Source organism: Tachysurus fulvidraco, chromosome 1, assembly GCF_022655615.1.
Source record: "Tachysurus fulvidraco isolate hzauxx_2018 chromosome 1, HZAU_PFXX_2.0, whole genome shotgun sequence".
NCBI classification, from domain to species: domain Eukaryota; kingdom Metazoa; phylum Chordata; class Actinopteri; order Siluriformes; family Bagridae; genus Tachysurus; species Tachysurus fulvidraco.
Genome location: NC_062518.1, coordinates 31,288,784 through 31,313,768, shown reverse-complemented (window position 1 = coordinate 31,313,768; position 24,985 = coordinate 31,288,784). Strand labels below are relative to the sequence as shown.

Here is a 24,985-nt window from a genome sequence, read left to right as displayed (position 1 = left end):
ATTAGTCCAGAATCCCGATGGAAAACATTGTAATACTACACTGCATTGTATTGGTTGTTTTTTTGCTCTCTTTAATAATTTCACTTTGAGTTGAAAAACCTATCAAGTGGAACTGCACGCAGGTGTTACATGGTGATGTTTCCCTTCAGCACAGTGAAATTCAAACCCAGGAAAGTAGACCCGAAAAGTGACTTTTTGGCTAAATCCCTCCGCTCTGATTTTATCTCCTACCGTCATGCCATTTTCTCCACAAACTGCTCCACAGAATGCAAGCTTTGTCTACAGTAAGTAAGAATGCACTAGAGGGAACAATGGCCTTGCCAATTGCTTTTGTTAAGCTGTAATTGATTAAATAATTTTTTAGGGTTTAGGATTAATTTAAGGTTCAATCCTTTGCACGCGTGTGTGTGTGTGTTTGTTCTTTCTTGTTTGTATGTGGCTACATTTGTTGTTGGATATTTCACCTCTTTATATTTCTCAGCAAACAAGCCAATCTTCTCAATCATCTCAGCCACGAAGATCACGTCCACCTTGTCTGAGAAGTTTGGAGCTTCTACTGTGTAAGCCAGAAGCTGCTGTGCTGTATGCACTGCATTTGTCAGGTTCAGGGCCATCTATTAGACAGACAAGAGAAAAATCTATGAAAATGAGGAATGTGTATCGCTTGGCAAACTGAAAGAGGAATGAATCCAAATATCAAACTAGTTATCTAGAATACGGAGAGAAAAGGCACAAGAAGTTTCATCAGTAGATTACAATGACAAGTCTATTGTTTTGGGCAGTTCTGTTCAGGATCAGAATCAGGATCAGTATATTTGCTAAGAGAAGTGCGAGTAAGGAAGTGCTGGGAAGTTGGAAACAGATGTGCACCTGGTTGATGATGTGCAGCACGCGGGTGGTGTCCTTCATGAACTCGCAGCGAGAGTAATCCTCCTCAGCCCAGTGCCCACTGCGGTCACACCGCCTCCTGGCACGCCGGTCTTCAGCTGAGCTGCCTGAGTAGATGCCTGTGCCTGTTACTTGTCGTGCACAGGGAAGGTACGCCATGATGCCAGCAAGTGTACGAGGCCATCTGCAGAGACATCAGTCATGATGGAGCTTATGCATTAAAAGTGATTAACATAAAATCTGTTCCCTAAATCCCCCTTGCTTACTTACTGCCAGTTAGATCCCAGCTAATACAGTGTCCTTCTTTTAGAGATATAATCAGATAGATCATGTGTTCTAAATGGATTCAAATGCAGATATGACTGGGAGGTGCACTATTTTTTGTTGTAAAAGCTTGCCAGACAGACCCACAGGACATCTGGTTAAGACTAAAGATTCTTCTGAACTGGGATCCAGCAAGAGACAAAAAATGTTGCACAAGCAGGAGGTTTTTACTTTCATTTAGATGTGAGAGAGACAAAAACAAAAACTCTGTTCACAATTATGGCCAATTATAAACTTCAGTGATGTTGCTGACTTTTGGAAACGCCATAGAAAGAAATCATAAACCGTGCTGACATTTCTATCTCTGTTTACTTTTTCCCTCAGTGTTTCTGGAGGCATAGTCATACATTATTTCAGGCCAAGCTCTCTTTAGGTTTAAACTCAAATACAGATATTTAGAGCAGTAAGCATACAGATTTATTCCATTACACTCCTGCACTCTATACAAGACCACTAGATGGCAACAATGAGCTAAAATCTGTGCATGTTTTATGTTTGAAGCAGTGCTTCTGAGGGTAACTTTTGCTAAACTCACCTGTAATCTCCTTTATTGTTGGACACCCTTTCAGGAGTGCAGTATTTGGCAGAGCTCTCTAAAACTACAATGTGCACTGTGCGAGTGTTGTTGCCTCTGCTGGTGCGCACCCGACATTCCCAATCTCCTGTGAAGCCTGGCTGGATGTTAGAGATGGTCAGAGCACTGTGAAAGGACCGGAGAGACAAAACAAGAGATTGCACAAAAGACAGTGTAGGAGATGATTGTTTAGTCTAAACTACAAATCACATTACACAAGTGGACACACACCTTGAAGGGATATACTTATATGATTATTTACAGCTGCATCTCAATACATCAGAATGTCATGGAAAAGTTCATTTATTTTAGTAATTCAAATTAAATAGTAAAACCCGTGTAATATATAAATTCAGTACACAAGTTTTTGGTTCTTTTAACTGTGATGATTTTGGCTCACGTTAAACAAAAGTCCACCAATTAATAAAAACAACAAAAAACCCAATGGAGACCCACCAATCTCAAAAACTACTTCATAAAAAACATTTTTAGTGAATAGTTGGCCTTCTGGAAAGTCTGTTCATTTACAGTATATGTACGCATTACTTGGTATGGGCTCCTTTTGCTTTAATTACTGCCTCGATTCGGCATGGCATGGATTTGCTCAGTCTGTGGCATTAAGGTTGTATGGAAGCCCAGGTTTCTTTGACAGTGGCCTGCAGCTCATCTGCATTTTTTGGTCTCTTGTTTCTTGTTTTCCTCTTGACAATACAGCATAGATTCTCTATAGGGTTCAGGTCTGGAGAGTTCGCTGGCCAGTCAAGCACACCAACACCATGGTCATTTAACCAGCTTTTGGTGCTTTTGGCAGTGTGGGCAGGTGCCAAATCCTGCTGGAAAATAAAATCAGCATCTTTTAGAAGCTGGTCAGCAGAAGGAAACATGAAGCGCTCTAAAATCTCTTGGTACTCGAGTGCAGTGACTTTGGTTTTCAAAACCGACAGTGGACCAACACATGCAGATGACATTGCCCCCAAAATCATCACAGACTGTGGAAACTTAACACTAGACTTCAGGCAACTTGGGCTATGAGCTTCTCTACACTTCCTCCAGACTTTAGGACCTTGGTTTCCAAATGAAATACAAAACTTGCTCTTATCTGAAAAGAGGACTTTGGACCACTGGGCAACAGCTCAGTTCTTCTCCTTAGCTCGGCTAAGACGCCTCTGATGTTGTTCGTATCTCAAGCCTCTCAAGGTTGCGGTTGGTTGTGCATCTTTTTCTTTCTGTTAACATGCTTGGATGCAGCACTCTGTGAACAGCCAGCTTCTTTGGCAATGATTGTTTGCGGCTTACCTTCTTTTCGAAGGGTGTCTCAATGATTGCCTTCTGGACAACTGTCAGATCATCAGTAGTCTTCCCCATGCTTTTGTAGCGTAGTGTGTAGCATTTTGATGGCTCAAGAAACATTGACAGTTGTTTTGAGTTGATTAGCTGAGTCACAATATTCAATTTTTTGAGATTGGTGGGTTTTTGTTAAATGTGAGCCAAAATGATCACAATTAAATAGTACCAAAGACTTAAACTACTTAAGTCTGTATGTACTGAATTTATATAATAAACGAGTTTTACTATTGGAGTTAAATTACTGAAATAAATAAACTTTTCCATGACATTCTAATTTATTGAGATGAACCTGTATATTATATTTGGCTGCAAATCCAACCGTGACAAATTACTCTAGAATGAACAACAACAACAACAAAAAAGGTGATATTTATTCCAACACCATCCTTCAGTTCGTTCATGCTGCATTACCTGGCTATAAGGGAACAGTTCTGCACCATGCTCTTTTCTATGAAGATTCCCTGCGTGGCATCAGACTCCACCATCTTGCCATCCTGATACCAAAGCACCTGCATTTCCTCGTCCACGAAGGAGGCCATGCACTGGAAAGGCAGGCTGTCCCCCTGAAAAACAATCTGATGCTGGGACGGACTCATGTAGAAAGAGGGGAGCTCCAAAGGTGCATCTACAGAGAAAACAGATAGGAGTGAGTAACTGGGTGTGTTTGCAGTCAAGAGATTTGACCTGTTTTTAAATCTGCACCTTTGTGCTCTTTGTTTCTCCTTTTTTATAATAGTTGCCTTATTTTATTAATTTCCGGGAATATTTCTAAAAAAAAAAAAAAAACACACAACGCTTTCTCCAGATTGATCCAGATGAACCAGCCTGAGCATGCAGAGTGAGTTTAATGTGTCTGGAAAAAGCAGCCAAAAAAAGGTCATCACTCAGCTTCATTTCGATCACTGTTTTCACTGCACCTCCTCCACAATTTAAGAGAGCTGAGATGAGTATTTGGTGCCAAACCAGGGTTTTTAATCTTATCTGTCAAAGTGGCCTGCATTGTGAAGGCAAGGTCCAAGTGCTAGATATCTGTTAAACACTACAGTGTGTCTTGACATCTTCCAGCAAAAACTGCTTCAGACATCCAAGATAACACATTTCTATTTATTAAGTAATAAAGAACTATTCGTTAAATTCAGTGCATGGAACAACATGCAAAAAGCCGAATTTCCTCAAACAGTATGGCACTTTCTAATGCTACATTATTTTCTAAATCCAAAAGGATTTTTTCTTTATTGAAGGTCTCTTAACGACAAAAAATGACCCTGTTTGGTATGTATGCGTCTGGGTGTGTGTGTGTGTGTGTGTGTGTGTGTGTGTGTGTGTATGTATGTATGTCTGTGAGTATGTGTACTGTATGTATGTGTATGTATGTGTGCTTTCTTACCACAGGTGAGCATTTCAGGCCTGAGGGAGGTTATGAGCTGGCCCTGTAGAGTGCGAGGGTAGGAGCACCGTGTGTCCTTCACTGCTATACCCTTCTCTTTAATCCAGCGCACCAGCCATTGCAGATTACAGTCACACAGGAGATAAGGGCTCTGAAACTCCCTAAAACACACACACACACACACACACACACACACACACACACACACACACACACACACACACACACACACACACACACACACACACACACACACACACAGATCAATAAAGTATAGGCAAAACTATGGCTTTCCATAACATGAAGTGATTTATATTCTGTAACATTTACATTTCCAGGATATGGCAGACACCCTCCAGAGCGACTTACATTTATCTTATTTATACAGCACAATTGAGGGTCAAGGGCCTTGGTCAAGGGGCCCAGCAGTGGCATCTAGGTAGCCCTGGGATTCAAACTCACAAGCTTCTGATCAGAAGTCCAACAACTTAACCACTGAGCTACCACGTCCCCTATAACGGCTCTGACCACAGTGAACGCGAAAAGCGAAAGTCTGGAATGTTTTTAAAACGTGATAACAAGCACTAACCCGTTTTGTGGACATTCCATAACATCGACTCTAAATACTGATATAAAGTATGTTGATTTGTTTTTTATTGAATTACAAAATATGACCGGACAATGTGGCGTCTGAGGAATAAAACAGTTTGGGGTGTTTCAGCGCAAAATGATAAACTTTAGCTTCCATTATTCCCACTTTGTTCACATCTGTTATATCACCTCAAGAGTTGTTCAGATTGAAAGCAAGCTAACTGGATATTTCAGTGTCTTTAATCAATCCATAGAGACATAACAGGAAAGAGAAATGGTTCGTGTGTGTTGCATAGCATCTGGGGTAAAATCACCTAGGGAATGCATAGAAACATATATTGAAACGCAGGGATATAAACTGGGTTTACTCACAGTGTTTTCAGAGAGACGAGGCTGTCGAATGTCCCTTGAGAAAGAGATGAAAACATGTTCCCTGAAAGGTTGCTGAAATGACACCACAGGTGAATTGCTACATTGCATATGAGCATCAGGAGCAACTAAACTTACTGTGGGCGACATTACTGGGTCAACCACCTGCTATCCACTCAACCAAAGTCAAAGGATTTACCACAAAACACTTTTATAGCTGTTATAGTAGTAATAACACTCAGTTCAGAGTGCAGCTAGCCGAGATGATTTAATACTCATATCAAGATACATGGACACTATGTGCAATTCTGAGATTCTTTTTTTTTTTAAACGGTGTGAAATTCATTCACTATTAAAATATATTTTTTTACTAATTTAATTTTAAAATTGTCCCTTTTTTTAGACATTGTAAGCACATTTTTCATAGTTTTATAATGAAATGCTAATGTTTTGTTTTGCCCCATCGCCCACCTGTAGTTCAGAGAAGTTCACACCTGACTCGTTCAGCTTCCTCGTATCTGCTGCCCGACAGACATTTACAGAACAGCTTAATCTATTCTCATCTGAGAGTTTTAATCAGAATGACAGCTTTATTTTCACATGGATAGCATTAGCATCACCTTCACAAGGTGGAGAGGACACGCAGGTGTGTTCACTGCTGTTGCTTTACTCGAGGGAGGCAAAAACTAACGTGCTAATCTTACAACATCTGTTCCTCAATTTAGAACCCAGTGAAGGGCAATTACATTCTCAATTTCTAGCCAAATGCCTAAAATGCTTCGAATATCCTCATTAGGGGGCTTTAAACACAGCTTTTGAAACTATTAAAAGCTATCAAAAATACAAAAGAAAAACAAACAAACAAACAAACAAAAAAAAACGCCTCAGTGGCCACCAACCTGATGCTGACAGAGTAATAGATAACAAGGAGATTTACTTACAGTTTAGTCAGATTTGTGAGGCCTTTGAATATATCCACATTGAGGCAGCCAATACGATTATTGGACAAATCTCTGAAGAGATGGAAACAATAAGAAAGTTAAATCGATAACACATTCAGCACTGGGCAGATGCATTTATAAAAATCTACTGACGCTAGAATTTAACAGAAAAGTGGCACTGTAGAAAACCGACACATACATGCAACATTCAGCACCAAACCCTTCTTTGGCTTCAGCTCATCAAAGATCTGCTCGCAATAATCACTAATGGCTAGTAGGTTCTAGTTAGAGATGTACATGATGTGTGTGTTGAATATCCCATTGGCAGATTTAATCCCATGTGCTATATAATAACCAGATGCTCTTCGTTGCATCAGGAGATAAGGGAAAATCATAACGTTATTACGTGTGTAATGGACAAGTAACGGAAATCAAACATATCTGGCATTTTCAGAAATTGTCATACACTATATGACCAAGCATGTTGAAACTGTAGCGTCACGCCCATGTGTTTGTTAAACACCACATCCAGATTTAATCCTCCTTTTGCTATTATAATAGCGACCACTCTTCTGGGAAGTCTTTCCCCTAGATTATGTGGGGATTTGTGTTCATTCAGCCACGAGAGCGAGCTGATGTTGGGCGAGGAGAATTCGGGTGCATTTATCATTCCAATTCATCTCAAAGGTGTTTAGTGGCATTGAGATCAGGACTCTGTACAGGACACTCCACATCTTCCACACCAATCTTGATTTTTTTTTTTTTAGACATTGCAGCGAACAGTATTGCAGTATGACCAGATCCTGTATAACTTCCAAATCAAAACCTATATCATTTCAAAGGAGTGAGTAAATCAGATGAAAGCAAAGCTGATAGCACACCTTGTCTAATTTTGCCTTCAGCTTCTTCACATCAAAAAGAGTGTGTGGTAATGTAATTATAACTGTCAGCATTTCAGGCCCTTTAGCATCCAGTGGTACACAGATGTGATGTGATGTTTTAGAACCAGACTTCAGATTTTATACCAAAGTATGTGTGTGTATATGTGTGTGTGATAGAGAGAAAGAGAATGAGTGTGTATGTATGTGAGAGATATTGTGTGTGAGAGTGTGAGAGAGAGATTGAGAAAGATAGTGTGTGTGTGTGTGTGTGTGTGTGTGTGTGTGTGTGTGTGTATGTGAGAGAGAGAGAGAAAATGAGTGTGAGAAAGAGAGATAGATTGAGTGTGTGTGTGTGTGTGTGTGTGTGTGTGAGAAAGAGAGAGATAGAGAATGAGAGTGTGTGAGAGAGAGATTGAGAGAGAGTGTGTGTGTGTGTGTGTGTGTGTGTGTGTGTGTGTGTGTGTGTGTGTGTGAGAGATAGAGATTGAGAGTGTGTGTGTGTGTGTGTGTGTGTGTGTCTGTGTGAGAGAGAGAGAGATAGAGAATGAGAGTGTGTGAGAGAGAGATTGAGAGTGTGTGTGTGTGTGTGTGTGAGAGAGAGAGAGAGATAGAGAATGAGAGTGTGCGAGAGAGAGATTGAGAGTGTGTGTGTGTGTGTGTGTGTGTGTCTGTGTGTGTGTGTGTGAAACAGAGATAGAGAGAAATAGAGAGAATGAGAGTGTGTGTGAAACAGAGATAGAGAGAAATAGAGAGAATGAGAGTGTGTGTGAAACAGAGATAGAGAGAAATAGAGAGAATGAGAGTGTGTGTGAGAGAGATTGAGTGTGAGTGTAGTAATAAGCCATGTAACAGTTAGGAATGCTAACTCTACCCCCAACTCTTGTCATTTCCTCAAACACAATGACAAGTGAATTAGAACCAATTTGCTAAAATGACTATGAAGAAGAAAAGTGTCCTCCTTCAACTTCTAATTTCAGTCGAGATCATTTACGTTGAAATACTTCAGGGCGGTTTATTCAAATAATAACTTCATAAGCTTTTGATATGATGGCCATAGGCACTGAATGTTTGTAGAATTCTTCTGTACGGTGTACATTCCTCAGTAGAAATGTGCTGTGTCTAATCAACCCTGTCTGATCTGTAGTAATGCATGTCGGCCATGACAAATGTGCTACACACACGAACATTTCACAATGGAAGCTGGAGCTGGATTTGTGAGATTTATTACTTCTGCTGAGAAAGTTGGAGTTGAACAATAAAATAGTGTTACTTCAGATCTGTGCTGCTAAATAATGTGCTGCAAAATAATGATTTCAGGCTGATTTTGGGTTATATGGGAAAAGTGGGGAGAGAAACCTGATCCCAGCTCTAAGGGTAGGAAGTAGACAGAAACATGTTACATATTTAAGTCAAAGCGCTCTTTCATCTAGCCGTAACGATTCCAACATGCCAAACAGGATAAGGCTTGGTGTTCCGCGCCTCTCGGGAACATGACATGTTGGCGTCAGGATGGATTTAATACGCCCCGCAGACAGCCACTCCAACTCAAAGGCAACTGCCAGAATCACATGTTAGCTTCTTGTTCAGCTGATGTCTGCTTGTTGACTGGCAAACAGTAGCTGCCTTTTACAATTGTGGCTTTTTGGGAGGGAAAAGCTTGTGAATTTATGTCTAGGAAATTCCACTCTCAGAAGAAGCCAATGGTGCGTTCTAGCAAGTACACTAGACCCAAAATAAAGTGGTGTAGCGGTGGTGCGGGAGCTACTGATAAAGACATCAGCTTTAGCTTCAGGGTGACGGTCAACATGATAGGAGCTTAGAAGAAGAATATCAATACGATTCTAACAGCACAAACCATATGACTGGCCTTTAACCTAAATTTGTTTTGTTATAGAAAGTATGAGGAGTCGTTTTTCTCTTGAACTTCTTCAGCCGTCTAATCCACATACTGCCTTCACTGGCCTCTCTCATCACCTGCATGTCTTTCAAACCCTCTTTCTCCTGATTCATTCCTTTCATTATCGTTTCATCTTCCTTCCCCAGTCCTGATTCAACTTTCCTTTATCTCTTTAATCTTTCCATCTCTCTGCTACACACTACTCCAAACGCTGTGCCTGTCGCTCTATCCCGAGGCCGGTGACGTGTCTCGAAATGTAAGAGGGGAAATGTAGTTAGCTGTTCTGAGATGAGAAGAATTAAATGCAGATGTGAATAATTAAAAATCAGACTGTGGAGCGTGTTCACACACAGGGACTTTTGTTGACAGACCCTGCTACTGGTGGAATTTAACCAGCTCATGTGGTGGTGTTCTATTGTAAATGAAAATGGTTTTTCCTTTCTAAAATGTTGTTCTTTGTGATTAGGCTAATTGCTATTCCTGAAGTTACACTTTACCTTGAAATAGTATTGTTAAAATAGGTTAATAGGTTAAATAGGTTAACCTTTAAAAGGTTAAAAGAAATCATATTTAAATCCTTTTAATAGGTCAAGCTTCCAACAGCCTCATAACATTTTTAGATTATAGTTGTCCTTCGGCTGCTCCCTGTTCGAGGTCGTTGCAGCGGATCATCCGATCCGCATATTTGGATTTGGCGCAGGTTCTACGCTGAATGCCCTTCCTCATGCAACCCTCCATTTTATCCGAGCTTGGGAAGGTTAACCCCTCGGTGGCTAGATTAGTTCCCTGCCCAGGAATCGAAGCAGAGCCGTGGCAGACAGAAACGTATCCATTTTGTATAACCTTTTTTTAAATCGATTTTTTAGTTTTTTATTCTTTCCGTGTCGTTACCTGAACACATTTACCTACAAGAAATTCTAGAATCTTCCATAAACACATCACTCATTGGCACAACACAAATTATAGGAAGAATACTAGCTCCTCTAAACTGTTTCATTTTTCTCTTCATTTTCTGCAGTTATAACCATTATAACTTTACATTATATAACATTATTACTGATGAGGTCACCTTGAAAGTACGTAACCCAAACATATTCATTATAATTATACATTTATCTCTTCATGGCACGGCCACATTCTCAGTAACATAAAGACCATTTAAGTACATTTTTCTTTTACGTGTTATTTAATCAACACTAAATACAGCCATTTTACTGGTGCACGTGCTGAAAAGGAACTGGCTTATGTTAATAAAGAATGTTCTTTTGGAGCAGATGAATGGTTCTCCATTTACACGGCCAAGAAGTACTTTATTTTGGCTGGAAACGTGACATGCTAGCAGTTTCTTCGTGTGCACAAGTGTGTATGTGTACATTCACACCACACATATATCCCAACTGATCAAAACCCTTCTTGTTTCCATGAAACCCGACACACACAGACACAGACAGAGACAGACACACAGACAGACACACAGACAGACACACAGACAGACACACAGACAGACACACAGACAGACACACAGACAGACACACAGACAGACACACAGACAGACAGAGACAGACAGACAGACAGGCACACTGACAGAGACAGAGACAGACACACAGACAGACACACAGAGACACACACACAGACAGACACACAGAGACACACACACAGACACACACACAGAGACACACACACAGACACACACACAGACACACACACACACAGACAGACAGACACACACACACACACAGACAGACACACACACACACACACACACACACACACACACAGACACACACACACACACACAGACACACACACAGACACAGAAGACACACCGAAGACACACAGAAGACACACACACACAATGTAAACTACAAGACAAGAGATATAATATTAAAATCCCTAAGGGATGTTGCTGTGGTTGGCACACTGGCAAAAAATGGAGAGGGTAAAATCAAAAATCATGTTTAGGTCACAAATGAGATTTACTGCCTCAGTATTAATTGACCATCAATATATTTCTGAGTAAAGAAATCGAATGCAGCCGGTCTGTCTTTGCTATAATCTATGTCAATTGTAAAAAGCGCTAAACAAATAAACTTGAATTGAATTGAACTATAAACGTGTTTCTGGTTTTGACAAGTGCAAAACAGAAACCTGTAGTTTTCAGAACAAGGGATGCATCATTTTACAAAATCCCAAGATGTACACCATGTGGAGGGCAGTACACCACACAATACCTTACTCTAAAGTAATACATTAACAATACAAACAGTAGTCTGAAATGTTACCTCACACTAGAGAAGATCAGTTATGGAGGGGGAAAAAAACAACCCAATAAATATCCGAATTAGTGTGGATACTGGTTTTATGTATGGATATATTAATATCAGGCTCAAACAACCAGACAATGCCCACAGCATCAGACAAGCACTCAAATCAATAAAAATAAAGCAGATCAGTAATTAAATGTTCTCAACATCAAACATGACACAATCTTTACTTACAGTCTTTTAAGAGCAGTAAGTCCAAGGAAGGCTCCTGGCTCGATGCGGGTGATGAGATTATTCTTTATGTCCCTGGAAAAGAAGAAAAGGTAAATATCACTATTCAGTCAACTTGAATCTTGCATTCTATTAATCTTTATTTTATTCTTTATAATAACCTTTTGTTCTATGTTAATGTTCTGTAAATCTGCTTTGAGACAATGTCAATTGTAAAAAGTGCTACACAAATGAACTTGAATTGAACTTCATAAACATTCATTAATAATTAGACTTTAATACGAGTACATTAGTAAGACAGACCGGTTTAGAAAAAGCTAGTAACAGAGGGTTTAGCCTGGCATGTTGACTAAATAAGACTGAAAATCACATGACCCCCTTCACAATGCGAGAGTCAAGAAAATATTTGCCAACACCTTGAACTCTTTGTCATGTTGGTCAAAGTATTCCAGAATCATTTTTGCAGTGTCAAAAGCTGCTAAAAGAGGCTACTATCATTACCAATATCAATATCAATACCACTGAAACTAAGCAAGTTTACTTGCTTTGCTCTTTTTATCCGTGCTTGGTAGGTGCTACAGAAGTTAAAGTAACGTTCACATGAATGCCAGGAGCCGAGCTTATCGAGCAGAACACTGCTCAGTCTATCACAGCGTCTCTGCTGGCTTGCCTTCTACCCCCATAGTGCAAAAGCAATAAGCATTTTAGACAGACAAACAGGTGGAAGGATGAACAAACCAGAAAACAACATAAAAAAAATATCACAGATGTCTGTTTAGACATTTGCAAAATGTAATGCAACATTGGAACATTAAGGCCAGCTTGTGTCTTCCTGGTTGTGTTGGAGACGCTCCTATAGCCAGACAACACCACAGTATGTGATGACACACTCCAGTCCTCAGAGTTCACAGGGCAGTGATGTGATGCTTACAGACCACACCTGCGCTAGTCAGCCAACAGCTAGTCCTGTTCAAAAGCTTCAATACACACATACCGCCGTCTCAATGGCTCAAAGACCCAAAGCCTTTTGAAGTCCTCGCACTGTGGTTAGAGTAGAGGACAGAGAGAGGGCTGGGTGGTTTTGATGTGCTGACTAAAACATGATGAAGGCAGAGGTAAGCGCGGTGTGGAAAGATGAGTGGAATGGAATGGTTCAGCTTTTGAATGCTACCTTTAAACAATTGCAACTAGACAAACAAACAGGGCACACAGTGATCTGAGAAAATTAGGCCTTCAGAACTACCTAGAATTTTTGTTTTTCACACAATCAGCTATCTTTCTTCTGTTACTGGTTAGCATCATTTTTGTTACCAAAAAAAAAAAAAAAACCTCTCTAAAAGTCTTGGTGTTTGATCTCACTGCACATTTCAGACCTTTATCAGAAACTGGATTTGTGCCAGTGTTTGGTTCATGCTCAAGATTTCCACCAGGAGCTAAAGCTGCAGTTTGTTACCGATTGGTTAAACCCACCACATCACAGAATGCAATATTACATAATATCCTTCACCACTAAAGAAAAGAAATAAAACAGCAGCACAAATAATACTACCAAATCAACCAAAGTAGAAATGCAATCATTTTCCATCCTCTATACCGCAAATGCTGGTATTAATTGTACTATTAGTAGTAGTTTCATTGGTAGCACATATCTGATCAGAGCAGCACTGTAATCCTAAGCTTGGGTTATTGTCTTTGCTGCGTTTGCATGCTCTCCCCATGTCCACCTGACGGTGAGGAAAATGCCAGTTTGAAATAACTGGCAGGAAATGACTTCACCCGGCAGTGATGATGAACTTGCAGTAGTGCACTATTATGCAGGCCAGCAGACGACAACTACGATGAGAAAGCCTGCTTCACTGTAACTTATTAAACGGCAGAGACAGAAGTGAAGAACTGCATTCCAGAAAGCATTGTGCTGTGGTATTCATCGCTAAATAAAAATTACTGGGGTTGTTGAAAGACAAATTGGTCCTTCCTTTGTTGTACTAATGCATTGCACATTTCTTTTAAACTGACAGAGCTGAGCACATGGACTACTTGGCAACCTGTCCATCAGGGCTGTTAAAACAAATAAACGAGGATCGAGTTCTTATTTCACATACGGAAAGTTTGTCTTGGTCTTTCATTCGACAGACCAGCAAAGGTTCCTTAACTTCAACAACTCTGTGTGTAGCTTCTCTCTGGAGAAGAAAAACAAACAAAGATTCAGGGTTTTACTTCACCAAATTTCTTTAGCCATGGACAACAAAAATAAGCTCTTCGCCTAAGCACCTCAGGAATACATTTCTGGAATCTGTCACAAAAAACAGATCCGATGTTGGAAAGCTTCTAATGCAATCAAATATGAAAATACTTTTATTAATAGCATCACTATATTGAAATCAACTACGACTCGGTATATTTCAGCTGTTCCTCAGTTTTAGCAGCGACAACATGGAATGTCTTTGGATTCTGAGTAAAAACAGTAAGGTGGCCACAGTCAAGCTACAATTTCATGGCTGTGGGTTTAAGTTGAAAGGTGGGCTTTTATTGATTCTCCAATGCCTGTCACTCTCAGAGCAAAGAACAGCTGCAACGCCAATGAGCTTTGCTGTGGCGTGAGCTAGAGACTGCAGTGAGGCTTTATTTGCCATGAAAAGGGACGGTAACTCAGCACTCACCCTTTCTTTCCAGCACACAAAAGCTGCTAGAGGCACAGAGTTCCAGGGGAATCAGTCTGTGACACCTCTGGCCCCTGCTAGCGGCATTAGCATAAGAAAGGCAGCGTGTCGCACACTGTTAAGTGAAAGTGAGGCCTGAGTTATATATCCGAGTGTGAGAATCAACAAATGTGCTGGCCTACGTACCTACTGTTAAATTGGGAATATTTACTAAAGCAAGATGCACAGGAAATTTCGCCTATACTGCACAGGCATATCTTTGCTCCCTGCATTTACCTGCTAAAATTTGCACCTCATGAACACAGTTCATACCCAAGAAGACCAACCCTTGCTTAGGCTAATAATCTCAGCTCATTACCGTGGACTTAACTCAGAGGTTATTTTAGAGCCAAGTGCATTCATGCTAAAAAAGGAAACAAAAAGTTGAGAGTTTTTTTTTCCGTTGGTTTTGATTTAGTTGAAGTTTGGGAATTCCCATTTCTGAGCTTTAGTCAAATGCAGACTAGTATTTAGGATCTAGAGCATTGTTGTTCTCAACCCAGGACTCACAATATGCTGAAAACAATCAACATGCACAGAGTCATGATTATGATTCTGCATTCCAGCATCAACAAAAATAACAGTATGGGTTTGCCTTCAAAAAAAAAAATAAAATGGAATTAAACAAAACTGCATCAACAGATAGAATCTTCAAAATAAAAAAATCTCCTCAGTACTGATTCTTGTGTTTCAGGTAAATAGCAAACCCCATGCTGCATGGACTCTATTATAGATACACCTGGCAACTATGAATAAACCGCTTCTCTAAATCTTTACCCGTACACTCTTATGTGCCCTCGGAGGAATGTACGGATGAAAGGCAAGAGCAAAACAGCAAGAGCAAAAGAGCTTCACAGACTGGCTGACTAACAGACTTAACAAGAGAAGCACAGCTCATTTCCCCAGGCTTCTGGGGTACAAGAGGATGAAAGTGTTTATACATTTAATGGGCTCTAAAAGACATTTGTTTAGCTTATGCTTGTGAGCTGTGCATTTTTGTCTATTTTAGAACAGGAAAAAGAACCTGAAGCATATAAAACCCAAACATATAAACGTACATTTTTCAGAAATACTCGTGGAAGTGTGAGTTTTCAAGAAGCAGCTTTGCACTTGGAGCACACCGAGTTTATAAAGGAAACGGTTCAGAATTCAGGGGACCAGTAAATACCAAACTGATCTCAAACAGCCTTCAGAATAGGTCTCGTACAACAAAATGTTTTTTAAATCCAAATGTGTTAAATTCATTTTCAGTCGCTAAAATAAATCGGGCAGAAATTCCTTTGATAATAGTGAAATTCCTCAGCGTGCATTTAAGGGCATAGAAGGGTCAAAGGCAGAAGAGAAAGGGCTCGGCATGCCAGTGCTGTCCAAGTGCTGCCAGAAAAATACCCAAGAAAGGCCCCGAGCCCTGAGTCTTTTTCCTCTTCACACCCAGGACCCCTATATAATCATAGTAAATATGCCCTTGGAATTCCAGTCCGATTGCATCATGTTATTTTAACCCTCGCTGAAACACAAGGGCTGCTAATGGACTGGTTAGTTTTTTTTTCCTGCACAAAACCACTTTCAAGCAATAAATCACCACAAGAGCTTCAAAAGTACCTCATACATATTGGTCTCTTATGCTTTGGGAGAAAATTCACACACACATTTTAAGCCCATAATAGGTAAATGTGTGCTTTAAAGCTCTTTATAAAAGAATCAAAAGTGCCAAAGGACCCCCCCCCCAAAAAAACACCAAACAAATAAACAAACAAACAAATAAATAAAAAAATAAAAAAAATTAAAGGACCTTTTTTCTCTTTCCAGTAAACCTATAGTTAACTACTGCGCATTTAGTATAAAGGTGGTCAGACAATAGTGTCTAAAATTAACTGTCCCTTCCACCACCCTCTCATGCCAGACACTTAAAGATGGCTCCACTTTACTCTGGCAGCTGACAGCTGACACTAAGCTTGTTCAAACCTACAGCCATTTCTTTCACACAAGATGTGTATTAAGGATATTTTATTCTATTATATCATGCGCAATTAACAGCCTTCATAAATAAAAGAGAAAAGGAAATTAAGGGCAACTTACAGTCTCTCGAGCATGGACAGACCGAGGAAGGAGCCGTTTAGGAGTTCCTGGATTTTATTGGTGCTTAAGATCCTGTGAAATAAAAAAAAACAACAACTTGTTAATAAAATGTATAAAAGCAATGTGTAAATAACCGATTGCAAAGGTCAGAAAGGTCTGCACTGTCCAGACCTACATGTATATGCAGAAAGTGCAGAAAGTGAACGATCTTTAAAAGTTTCAAGAGCATCATTCAGCTTGTTTCATGAAGAGAAAATCCACAGACTTTTACAGTATCAGACTTCAAGCAATGCACTTATATCTTATATGGATATCTTCCACAAATACCACAGAGATGGTGCTTAAGCAGAGTAAGCAAGAATATACAAAACCAGTCATTTTCCACTAGTGTTGTACGTGCATGTGTTAAGCGTTTAGCGATCGTGTGGTGAAATGCGTTGGTTTAATTTTTGAGAAACGTGCAGCACGATCACCTTCAAGGACGAGAAAAACTGCTGTATACTAAAGTGTTCAAAAATAGTTACTAGATCAGCAAATCATAAGAAAGCAAACTTAAGGATGCAACATTGCATGAAGGAAAGTCTCTCTCAGTCAAAACATTCCCAGTCAGAGTTACAGGATGTAGAGGCTTACACACTCACCCTTTACTCACACAGACATACTTTTATTACGGGGTGCTTTGGGCTGGTTTTATTACAGGCTAGTGCAGGGATTTAATCCGCCACCCCACCCCACCCCCCATTCCAGGAACTTAGAAGAGTTTGTGAGTGAGATCCTGAGCGCTTGCCATCACACTACAGCAGATATTAGCATTTCAAATGCCATCTGCACATTTTGCAAGATATAGAATACACAATCGCATCTCGACACAGAACATAAACTGCTCGCTGCCTGTGCTGGAAAATATTTTCCATATTGTTTGTGCTTCACATGCAGAATGGTTAAAATATAAATGGTATGATAATGAAGTAAATACACACACACAAACATCACTAGCAATAAACTAAACATCAGTTTAAATGTGTATTTGAAACATGGCTATCTAAAGTTTAATAAGATTTAAACCTCATTTAAACCTCAATGAGGGAATCGATTTGAAAAATAATGAGTATGCACATTTATCAAGCCTCAGATGATGCATTTTGTGGATTCAAATTGAAATTAATAGAGCTATCTTGAGTGCATGTAAAATATGAGGCTTGAGGATAAACACTACAAAGCCCAGTGAAGCTACACTGTTAAAATGAGTGTGATGATGCAGGCGTGGACAGGCCATATACAGATATACACAAGACAAGGGAAAGTTACAGTGTTCAGCACAGTACACTCACACAAACACGCACACACACACAAATACACACCCTTAAATAATTATTTAAACTTACATGCAATCAATAACTGATTAGAATACTGCACAAAATATTCACAATTAAAAGCCTAACTAACAGTGAGAGCGGACGTTTGGTAGAGAGGAGATGCAAGTGTTAATCATCATAAATAGGGATGTCCCCAAAAAGCTAAAGCAGGTAATTCACACTTTGGGTTTAGACAGAAGGAAATGAAAAGGTTACGCTACAGATAAATAGTTTTGATCGTAACGAAATCCAAACCATGCGGTTATCTCTGCAAATACTTTCAGCAATTGTTTTAGTTTTTCCATGATCTGTTGTCAGGACCTGCCATGATGGGCTCTTACAAATCAGCTTCAGATAAAAATAAGGTTGCTCCTTGTGTACAAGTTTCATTTCACTGTTGATTTACAGAGACCTAGGCCAGGTTCTAATGCAGAGAGCGTGAGTACAAGCTATTACCCAATCTGCAGTGCTCAGCTGATTCAAATCACTACTTAAACTTTTACTAGTACGCTACACAATCCGTTCCTTATGTCAGGAGTGAGTTAATCCTGCTGATTCATCACCCATGAGAGTTTAATTCCAACATCCCTGGCTCTACAACAGTTTGCCTAAAAGCACTGATTAGCACAGATAAGGTGTTTTGGGTTGAGCTAAACACAATAGGGACGAGGAGCCCAAGAACTGGACTATAGCACTGACGACTTAAGTCTCTATGGGCTTGCTTTAAGGATGAGTAGAAGACAAGCATATAACCCCTAATAAGCTGTTTTAAATGTCTAGAGAACGGAGAGACAGCAGGAATAATGAAGTGGAGGGGAAGGCAATTCTGACTGCAGATCTGGCTTCTGGCCTCTCTCGGGAAGTCTCGATAATTAGCATGTAAATGTACGATCATTTGCGTTGGTGCCTGAGGGCCTCATGGTCCCGGTGACAGGAATCTTCTTATCTTCCTTATCTTGATACTTTAAAGAGACTTGGTGCCTCAATGTAGCAAAGCTTTTCAAGGACGTACAAGCAAACGTACTAAGCAACGCACTGTGTGAATAGCTGCCTAAATAATAGGCTCCAAATCATGGCAGTAGAGGTGTTTAAATGTTTAAATGAAATTTAATAATTACTTACAACAGACTTTATCATTTACAAGACTAACAGCATGGAAGTGATAAAAGCATAGAACAAACCTTAAGAAAGATGCTCTTTAAGCTTTTGGAGGCCCGGATAAAAAATAAACAGCCGGCCAAGATTTGTTAACGTTACAGAAGCCCATTTATTTAGTCCCAGCTTTTACTATAAACATCCAGCTAAAAGACATGTGAGGAGTGATGACATGCAGAGTGACAACACTGTGATACAGTACTTGCATGTACACTGCATCCTAATGACACTTGACGGATGTTTAGACTCATTAAACTTGTTCGGACGACTCTCTTAAAAAGCTGAGATGGGACGAATGCTACGTTTACACATGCAACGACTTGCAGCAAAGTGACCGGAGACCGTGCATTTCCAATAACAGCTGCTGACTTCCAGGGACGTAATGACAGCAACTGTTGCAGACTAGATGTGGGCATGTCCAGTGATGCAACAGTTTAACATACAAAATAGAGTAAATTGATGCAGCACATACCAATGGGAGTGAAGACGGTAGAGCATGCGTTATCTGAGGCAGAGCGCACACACTGCTTCTCCTTCATCTCCTATGATATGATGCAAAAATACACTGCTGAATTTCAAACACCACATCTCCCTCCAGAATGTTTTATTTGAGCAGCAAGAAAACTAATTTGTTGTCAAAGTGGAATACCAGTTGCTCCGCCCATTGATAGCTATTATCACCATGGCAACCAGAAGTACGACCACCCAAAGGGGATTTCATAGTATGTTGTAGATGCGAATACATGTATCGTAGAGTAGGCGTAATGTTATTTCCAACAATACTTTAGTCCAGGAGACATTATCAAGACATCTCTGTTTATGGCTGCAGGGGATCCAACTAAACGTCTTACATTTCTAAATCCAGATTGCCACAGCATACTAAAACAGACGGTATAATATAACTCGCCCGAAATCGTCGTCTTTTATTGTGTGTGAATTTTGACACAAAAAAGAAACACCACAGCAAAATGTCATAGAACAGTATTAGCTGGTCAGATGAGCTCAGCGCTCAGCTTTTTACATGCAGACACGGTGGAGCTCATACAGTCGTCTTTTGTCCACGCTGAATAAGTTTAAACTGAATAAGATGGTGTTATGCTGGATGCTTAAACAAGGAGGCTCTTCTTTAACAGGAAGCTCTCGGATATCCATTCTAAGTCTCTTCTACTCTAAATGGCCAACGGGATTAACTTTAAAACCCAGGTGTAAGTAACATCCAGAGCACAGTACGATAATGTTAGCATTTCCTCCTCATCTCCTTGACCCCCATCTACAGAAGAAATCAACAAACTCCATTATCCAAGTATATTACACCAATATCTGCTCATTTCTCAAGTCAACATATCCTCTCATTCAAATAAGAGAGACTTCTCTACAGTTGAATCTCCAGGAATCGGACAGCACAAAGAAAGCCCCCAAACCAAACACATCAGTATGCAAGAAGTAAAGAAAAGCAGCTGCAGCAGTGCATGTTTTTCCGGGCGCCGCTTACAAAAAACACTTGAGATGATCCTAAGTTCACCCTTTTTTTTAGGCGACAGCAGCTAGACAAATCAAAACAGCCAGGAAATGATTCTACAACCTGAAGAAATATACAAGAAAAAGCTTTAAGCCTCAGAAATTTCCTAATTAAAAAAAAAAGCATAATCTAATTAAGAGTTATAATACATTAGAGACAAAGGGAAAGTTTCTGTTGTAGTTGGACAGAAATGCGACTTGGGACTGATTCGTGGTCCCATTAACCATGCTGATCTGGTCTCTCTGTGAACCACGACATTTACTGAGACTCGGCTGGACTTTCAGCTTCCTGCAGTGGGATTAAATACTATATACTATATACTATATAGTGGGAGGAAATACCTACAGTACATTGCTACAGGTGCCAGGTGTGTGTCAGAGAGAGAGAGAGACCGAGAGAGAGCGACAGAGAGAGAGAGACGCTCAAGAAGAGTTATTATCCTCATACTGAACAAGCAGCACAGGTGTGTGCACTCATTCATACTCATTCACACACAGGATGTGCCATTGTCATCTCTTTCTAAAGGCATATTTTAACAGGAATAAAATATTGAATGTCTGCGAATATGCTTTTTACAGTACTAGATACAGTTGAACAAAATGACAGTTTATGATCTGCAGTAAAAACACACTAGAGGAAACAGTCTTGGTATTAAATGTAAATTAATCATCTTATGTGAGAGAAATAACTTGGCAAAAAAATCTGTCGCTGAATGAAAAATCCTCAAAAACATTACCCGGAAAAAATTATACCTTTCCCTATATGATCGTTACGGACAGCAGAGGAAACCTGATGATCTCATAGTGTGTTATGCTTCAGTCTAGATCAGAGGAAATACCTGTCTGTGGGAGTTACAGCAGAACTGCAGCAATTATCAACTCAACCATGAACTATACAGCTGTAAAGTTTGATACGTGTGTTCGTGTAAAACACTTCACGCCTAACTAAATCATTTGGAGCACGTTAGGCAGTCACACGCTTCATGCTCATGCAGTCAGCGAGCCACCAACAGCTAAACATGAGCGTGGATGAATCTATTAGTTTATTTGAACTAGTTTTTAATCAGTACTTGGTGCACAACCCTAAGGCCATCCTTAAGATATTATTAAAATATTTTGCTTTGCAGTAACAGTAAACAAAAAAAAAAAGGTTGGTAGGTAGGTCTATTTTTTTTTTCAAGTTTCAATGTAAAAAAAAAGTACAATTTTAGTGATGGTGATTACGTAGGTATTACTCTAAACAAATTAGCATATCATGACGTCACTGACTGGGTCTTCAACCCGTGCCTTCGGGCGCATCATTGCAAACCTTATTTTGATGTTGGACACAGTTTTTCCAGAACTTCGTGCCAAGTTAAAGCGGTGTCGAGCTGTTTTAATGAATATTTTAGGTGTATTATGGTGCCCGAACCTGTATGACTTTAAACGTTGACCGCAAACATTTTGTTTACTGCAGCTGCAGCCATCATTATCAAGCACAAACCGTTGACTCTGACAGTGAATGAGAAAATGAGACAAAGCGAACGCACAGGCCATAGTGTGGCATCCGGTAACCAATAGTGTAAACATAGATGAAATCACGGGTTTTTATTTAAAAGAAAGAACGTAGCCTTCGTTTGTATGTAGGCCTAGGCAATTAATATATTTACAATACTTACTAAAATATAATTAATATTATTTTATTGCTTTTGTATTAGTTGTTTGAAGAGTAAAAAAATGGTCGGTCTTAACGCAAAAAAAAAATTTGAGTCAGTCCTAAATTGACAGGGTCGGTCGGGTTACGGCAAACAAGAATATTTTTAAGGATGGCCTAACCATGAACAATGTCTCTAAACACCATCTCCTGCCCCTCAACATGTAAAAGAGTAAACCTACACCTTCAATTCCTGCTAAAATCTTAACGAGTACGACTGTCACAATTCTTACTCCTCTAAATGCACAGATATGCAAATCAAAGCTTCATTACAGTGACGGCAAATCAGGGTTACATCGATACCAGCGTTATTGTCAATGACCAACTCTGATCGATTGTTAAGAACAAAATACTGAGTTAGAGCTGTAGACATTTTTTTCCTCTCCTCATGCTGAGTTTTCATATTTAAGACAGTTTACAGTATCAGGTTAACGGTTCTGCAAAGAAGATGCTGCAGCTCCTCCTTGTGATATTTTATTAACACCAGATTGAACCAGCAAGGAAAAGATGAGCGCATGTGTGTGCATTCATTGCTGTATTAGTTGTATATTTCAAGCATTATACTTGGTTTATCATACACATATGACAGATTAGGCACTCTGCAATGTTTCAGTCCACAAGTCACTGGTTTACTGGGCAGGTGAAGTGTTTTCTTACACCAGAACTTAAAGACCTGGGATAAATATTCCAGTTCCTACTTGCTACTGAACAGTTTGTACACAAACATACTGACATGTGAAAGCAGTGAACCGACCTGCATAAGAACCTCACATAATATAAGCAATATTTTACCAGGAATAGCTTAGTTTATTATTCGGCCTGTCGAATTGATTGCATTGATTGCATTGACACAGTAATAAAAAAAGCTGTATTATGACAAGTCGTATCATTACAGTCCTAAGTAAAGCAAAACAGTAAAACATGGCATTGGATGGAAGTAGCAGCAACCAACCTTTGTTAACACCAAGACAAAACCATTCCTCTGCATTTCAATCGGGCAGAAGCAGAGTTTCCACTAAAAGAGTTTATTCTTGGCTCAGACAAATAAACACTGCGTTATTCAGCCAAATTTTCATTTTCCCAAAGAAACTAATTTGTCTTGATAAACAAAGTCCTTGAGCAAAAACGGCAGAGCTAATTGCAAGTGAATAGTTCAGAAGATTCACACAGTTTTCTCCATGAAATTGAGACGGTTATTATTCAAATATCTATACAAACTGCCTGAGTACATTTTACATTTTACATTTACAGTTCTTCAAGCACATCTGGAGTCTGGAAATGTTCCATCACTTTAGCACAGAGATTCTTTGCACAATTAATTATGAAACACTGGCTACATTTGAATGATTTTTTTTATTCCCCCAACAACAGGGCTGGTTACACCATGAACATTTGCAGAAGAAAACTGTATACATTGAACAGAAATAAAAATTTAAGATGACATCCTCACGGCAAATAAATATTAGTGAACTTTCTGACCTAACAGCTGTGACAAATGCTCCAAGTTCAATGAAGGATCCCAAGCCTGTTTAACACAGTCTAATGTCCAACTGCACTGCATGTGGGGTTATGTCTATATCTAATATAAGCTAATAACAAGGCAGAGTTAGTGCTGAAGATCAAGACTTTACATGTAGGTATGCTTTGAGTAACAGCTCTGCACCATGCCACAGAAAAGGTCTGTTGTAACCTTCCAGGTTTTGGAAACTCCTCATGGTCAATACATGAATAATAAAGAACGTGGTGGAATATTACGTGCAAACGCACAGACATGGAAATTGCTTGTTGGATGCAGAGTTTGGATGGCAGCCGGGCATCTACACTGTTGTGAGATACCAGCTGCCAAAACACAGGCTGTGTTGCTCAAATTGTTAGACCTTCTTTAGACCAGATTCCTTATTAAGTGACTCAGCTTATCAGTGTTGGACAGAAAAGCAAACTTGTCTCAACCTTGTGGATGCATTTATGATGTGACAGCTTTATATCAAGGTAAAGAATAGCAAAATACACACGAACATCACCTGTATGGACTGCACAGACCAACACCATATACACAGACTTCCAATATACATCCATCAACCTGTTTACATGCTGTTTTTGCACACTTTTTTGCTCTTTGCACATACTGTCTAACATTTCAGTCGTTTGCTGTTTTGCACAATTCTTTACATTATCTCAGGGACCTGCTGCTATGAAACTGTGTTCATTATTAGTATTACTGCACGCAATATTGTTGAACATACAGTATTTACACTGGTCAGCGCTTTTTCTATTTATTGTCTTGTTTGTCTTGTCCTGCACTGTCTTGTTTGTCTTGTCCTGCACTGTCTTGTTTGTCTTGTCCTGCACTGTCTTGTTTGTCTTGTCCTGCACTGTCTTGTTTGTCTTGTCCTGCACTGTCTTGTTTGTCTTGTCCTGCACTGTCTGCACCAGGTTGCACAGTTGCACTTTATGTATCTAGGACTACTTACTAAGTCCTTATAGCTCTGTCTTTGTTTTATGTAGAACCATGATCCTGAAGTAACGTTGTCTCATTTCACTGTGTACTGCAACAGCTTTATATGGATGAAATGACAATAAAAGCTTCTTGACTTGAAGTGGTTCTGATTACTGAAGTGTCACCACTGTATCCAGCCTAGTAAGTGCAATATTACAAAAGACGTACTAACAGTTTGTATATACGCTCCATGCTGTCCAACAGATTTAAAATCAAGTCAAGTGAATGAGCTGAACGTGGTGCATTTACTAAAAGCTGGAGCTATAGGAACATAGACTGAACTGTATAGACCTTC

General features: G+C 39.7%; 1 protein-coding gene across 1 annotated transcript in view; it reads right to left on the bottom strand.

Annotated features, from left to right (window-relative positions):
* adgra3 (adhesion G protein-coupled receptor A3) overlaps positions 1 to 24,985 on the bottom strand; it is a 32,252-nt gene that overhangs the window by 6,249 nt on the left and 1,018 nt on the right. The window contains exons 2-10 of the mRNA XM_047815339.1: positions 16,473 to 16,544; positions 11,698 to 11,769; positions 6,422 to 6,493; positions 5,484 to 5,555; positions 4,521 to 4,681; positions 3,545 to 3,758; positions 1,748 to 1,912; positions 871 to 1,072; positions 465 to 614 (exon numbers count right to left, since the gene is read on the bottom strand). Of these exons, the coding sequence (XP_047671295.1) occupies positions 465 to 614; positions 871 to 1,072; positions 1,748 to 1,912; positions 3,545 to 3,758; positions 4,521 to 4,681; positions 5,484 to 5,555; positions 6,422 to 6,493; positions 11,698 to 11,769; positions 16,473 to 16,544 (1,180 nt within the window). The remainder of the gene's footprint in view (positions 1 to 464; positions 615 to 870; positions 1,073 to 1,747; positions 1,913 to 3,544; positions 3,759 to 4,520; positions 4,682 to 5,483; positions 5,556 to 6,421; positions 6,494 to 11,697; positions 11,770 to 16,472; positions 16,545 to 24,985) is intronic.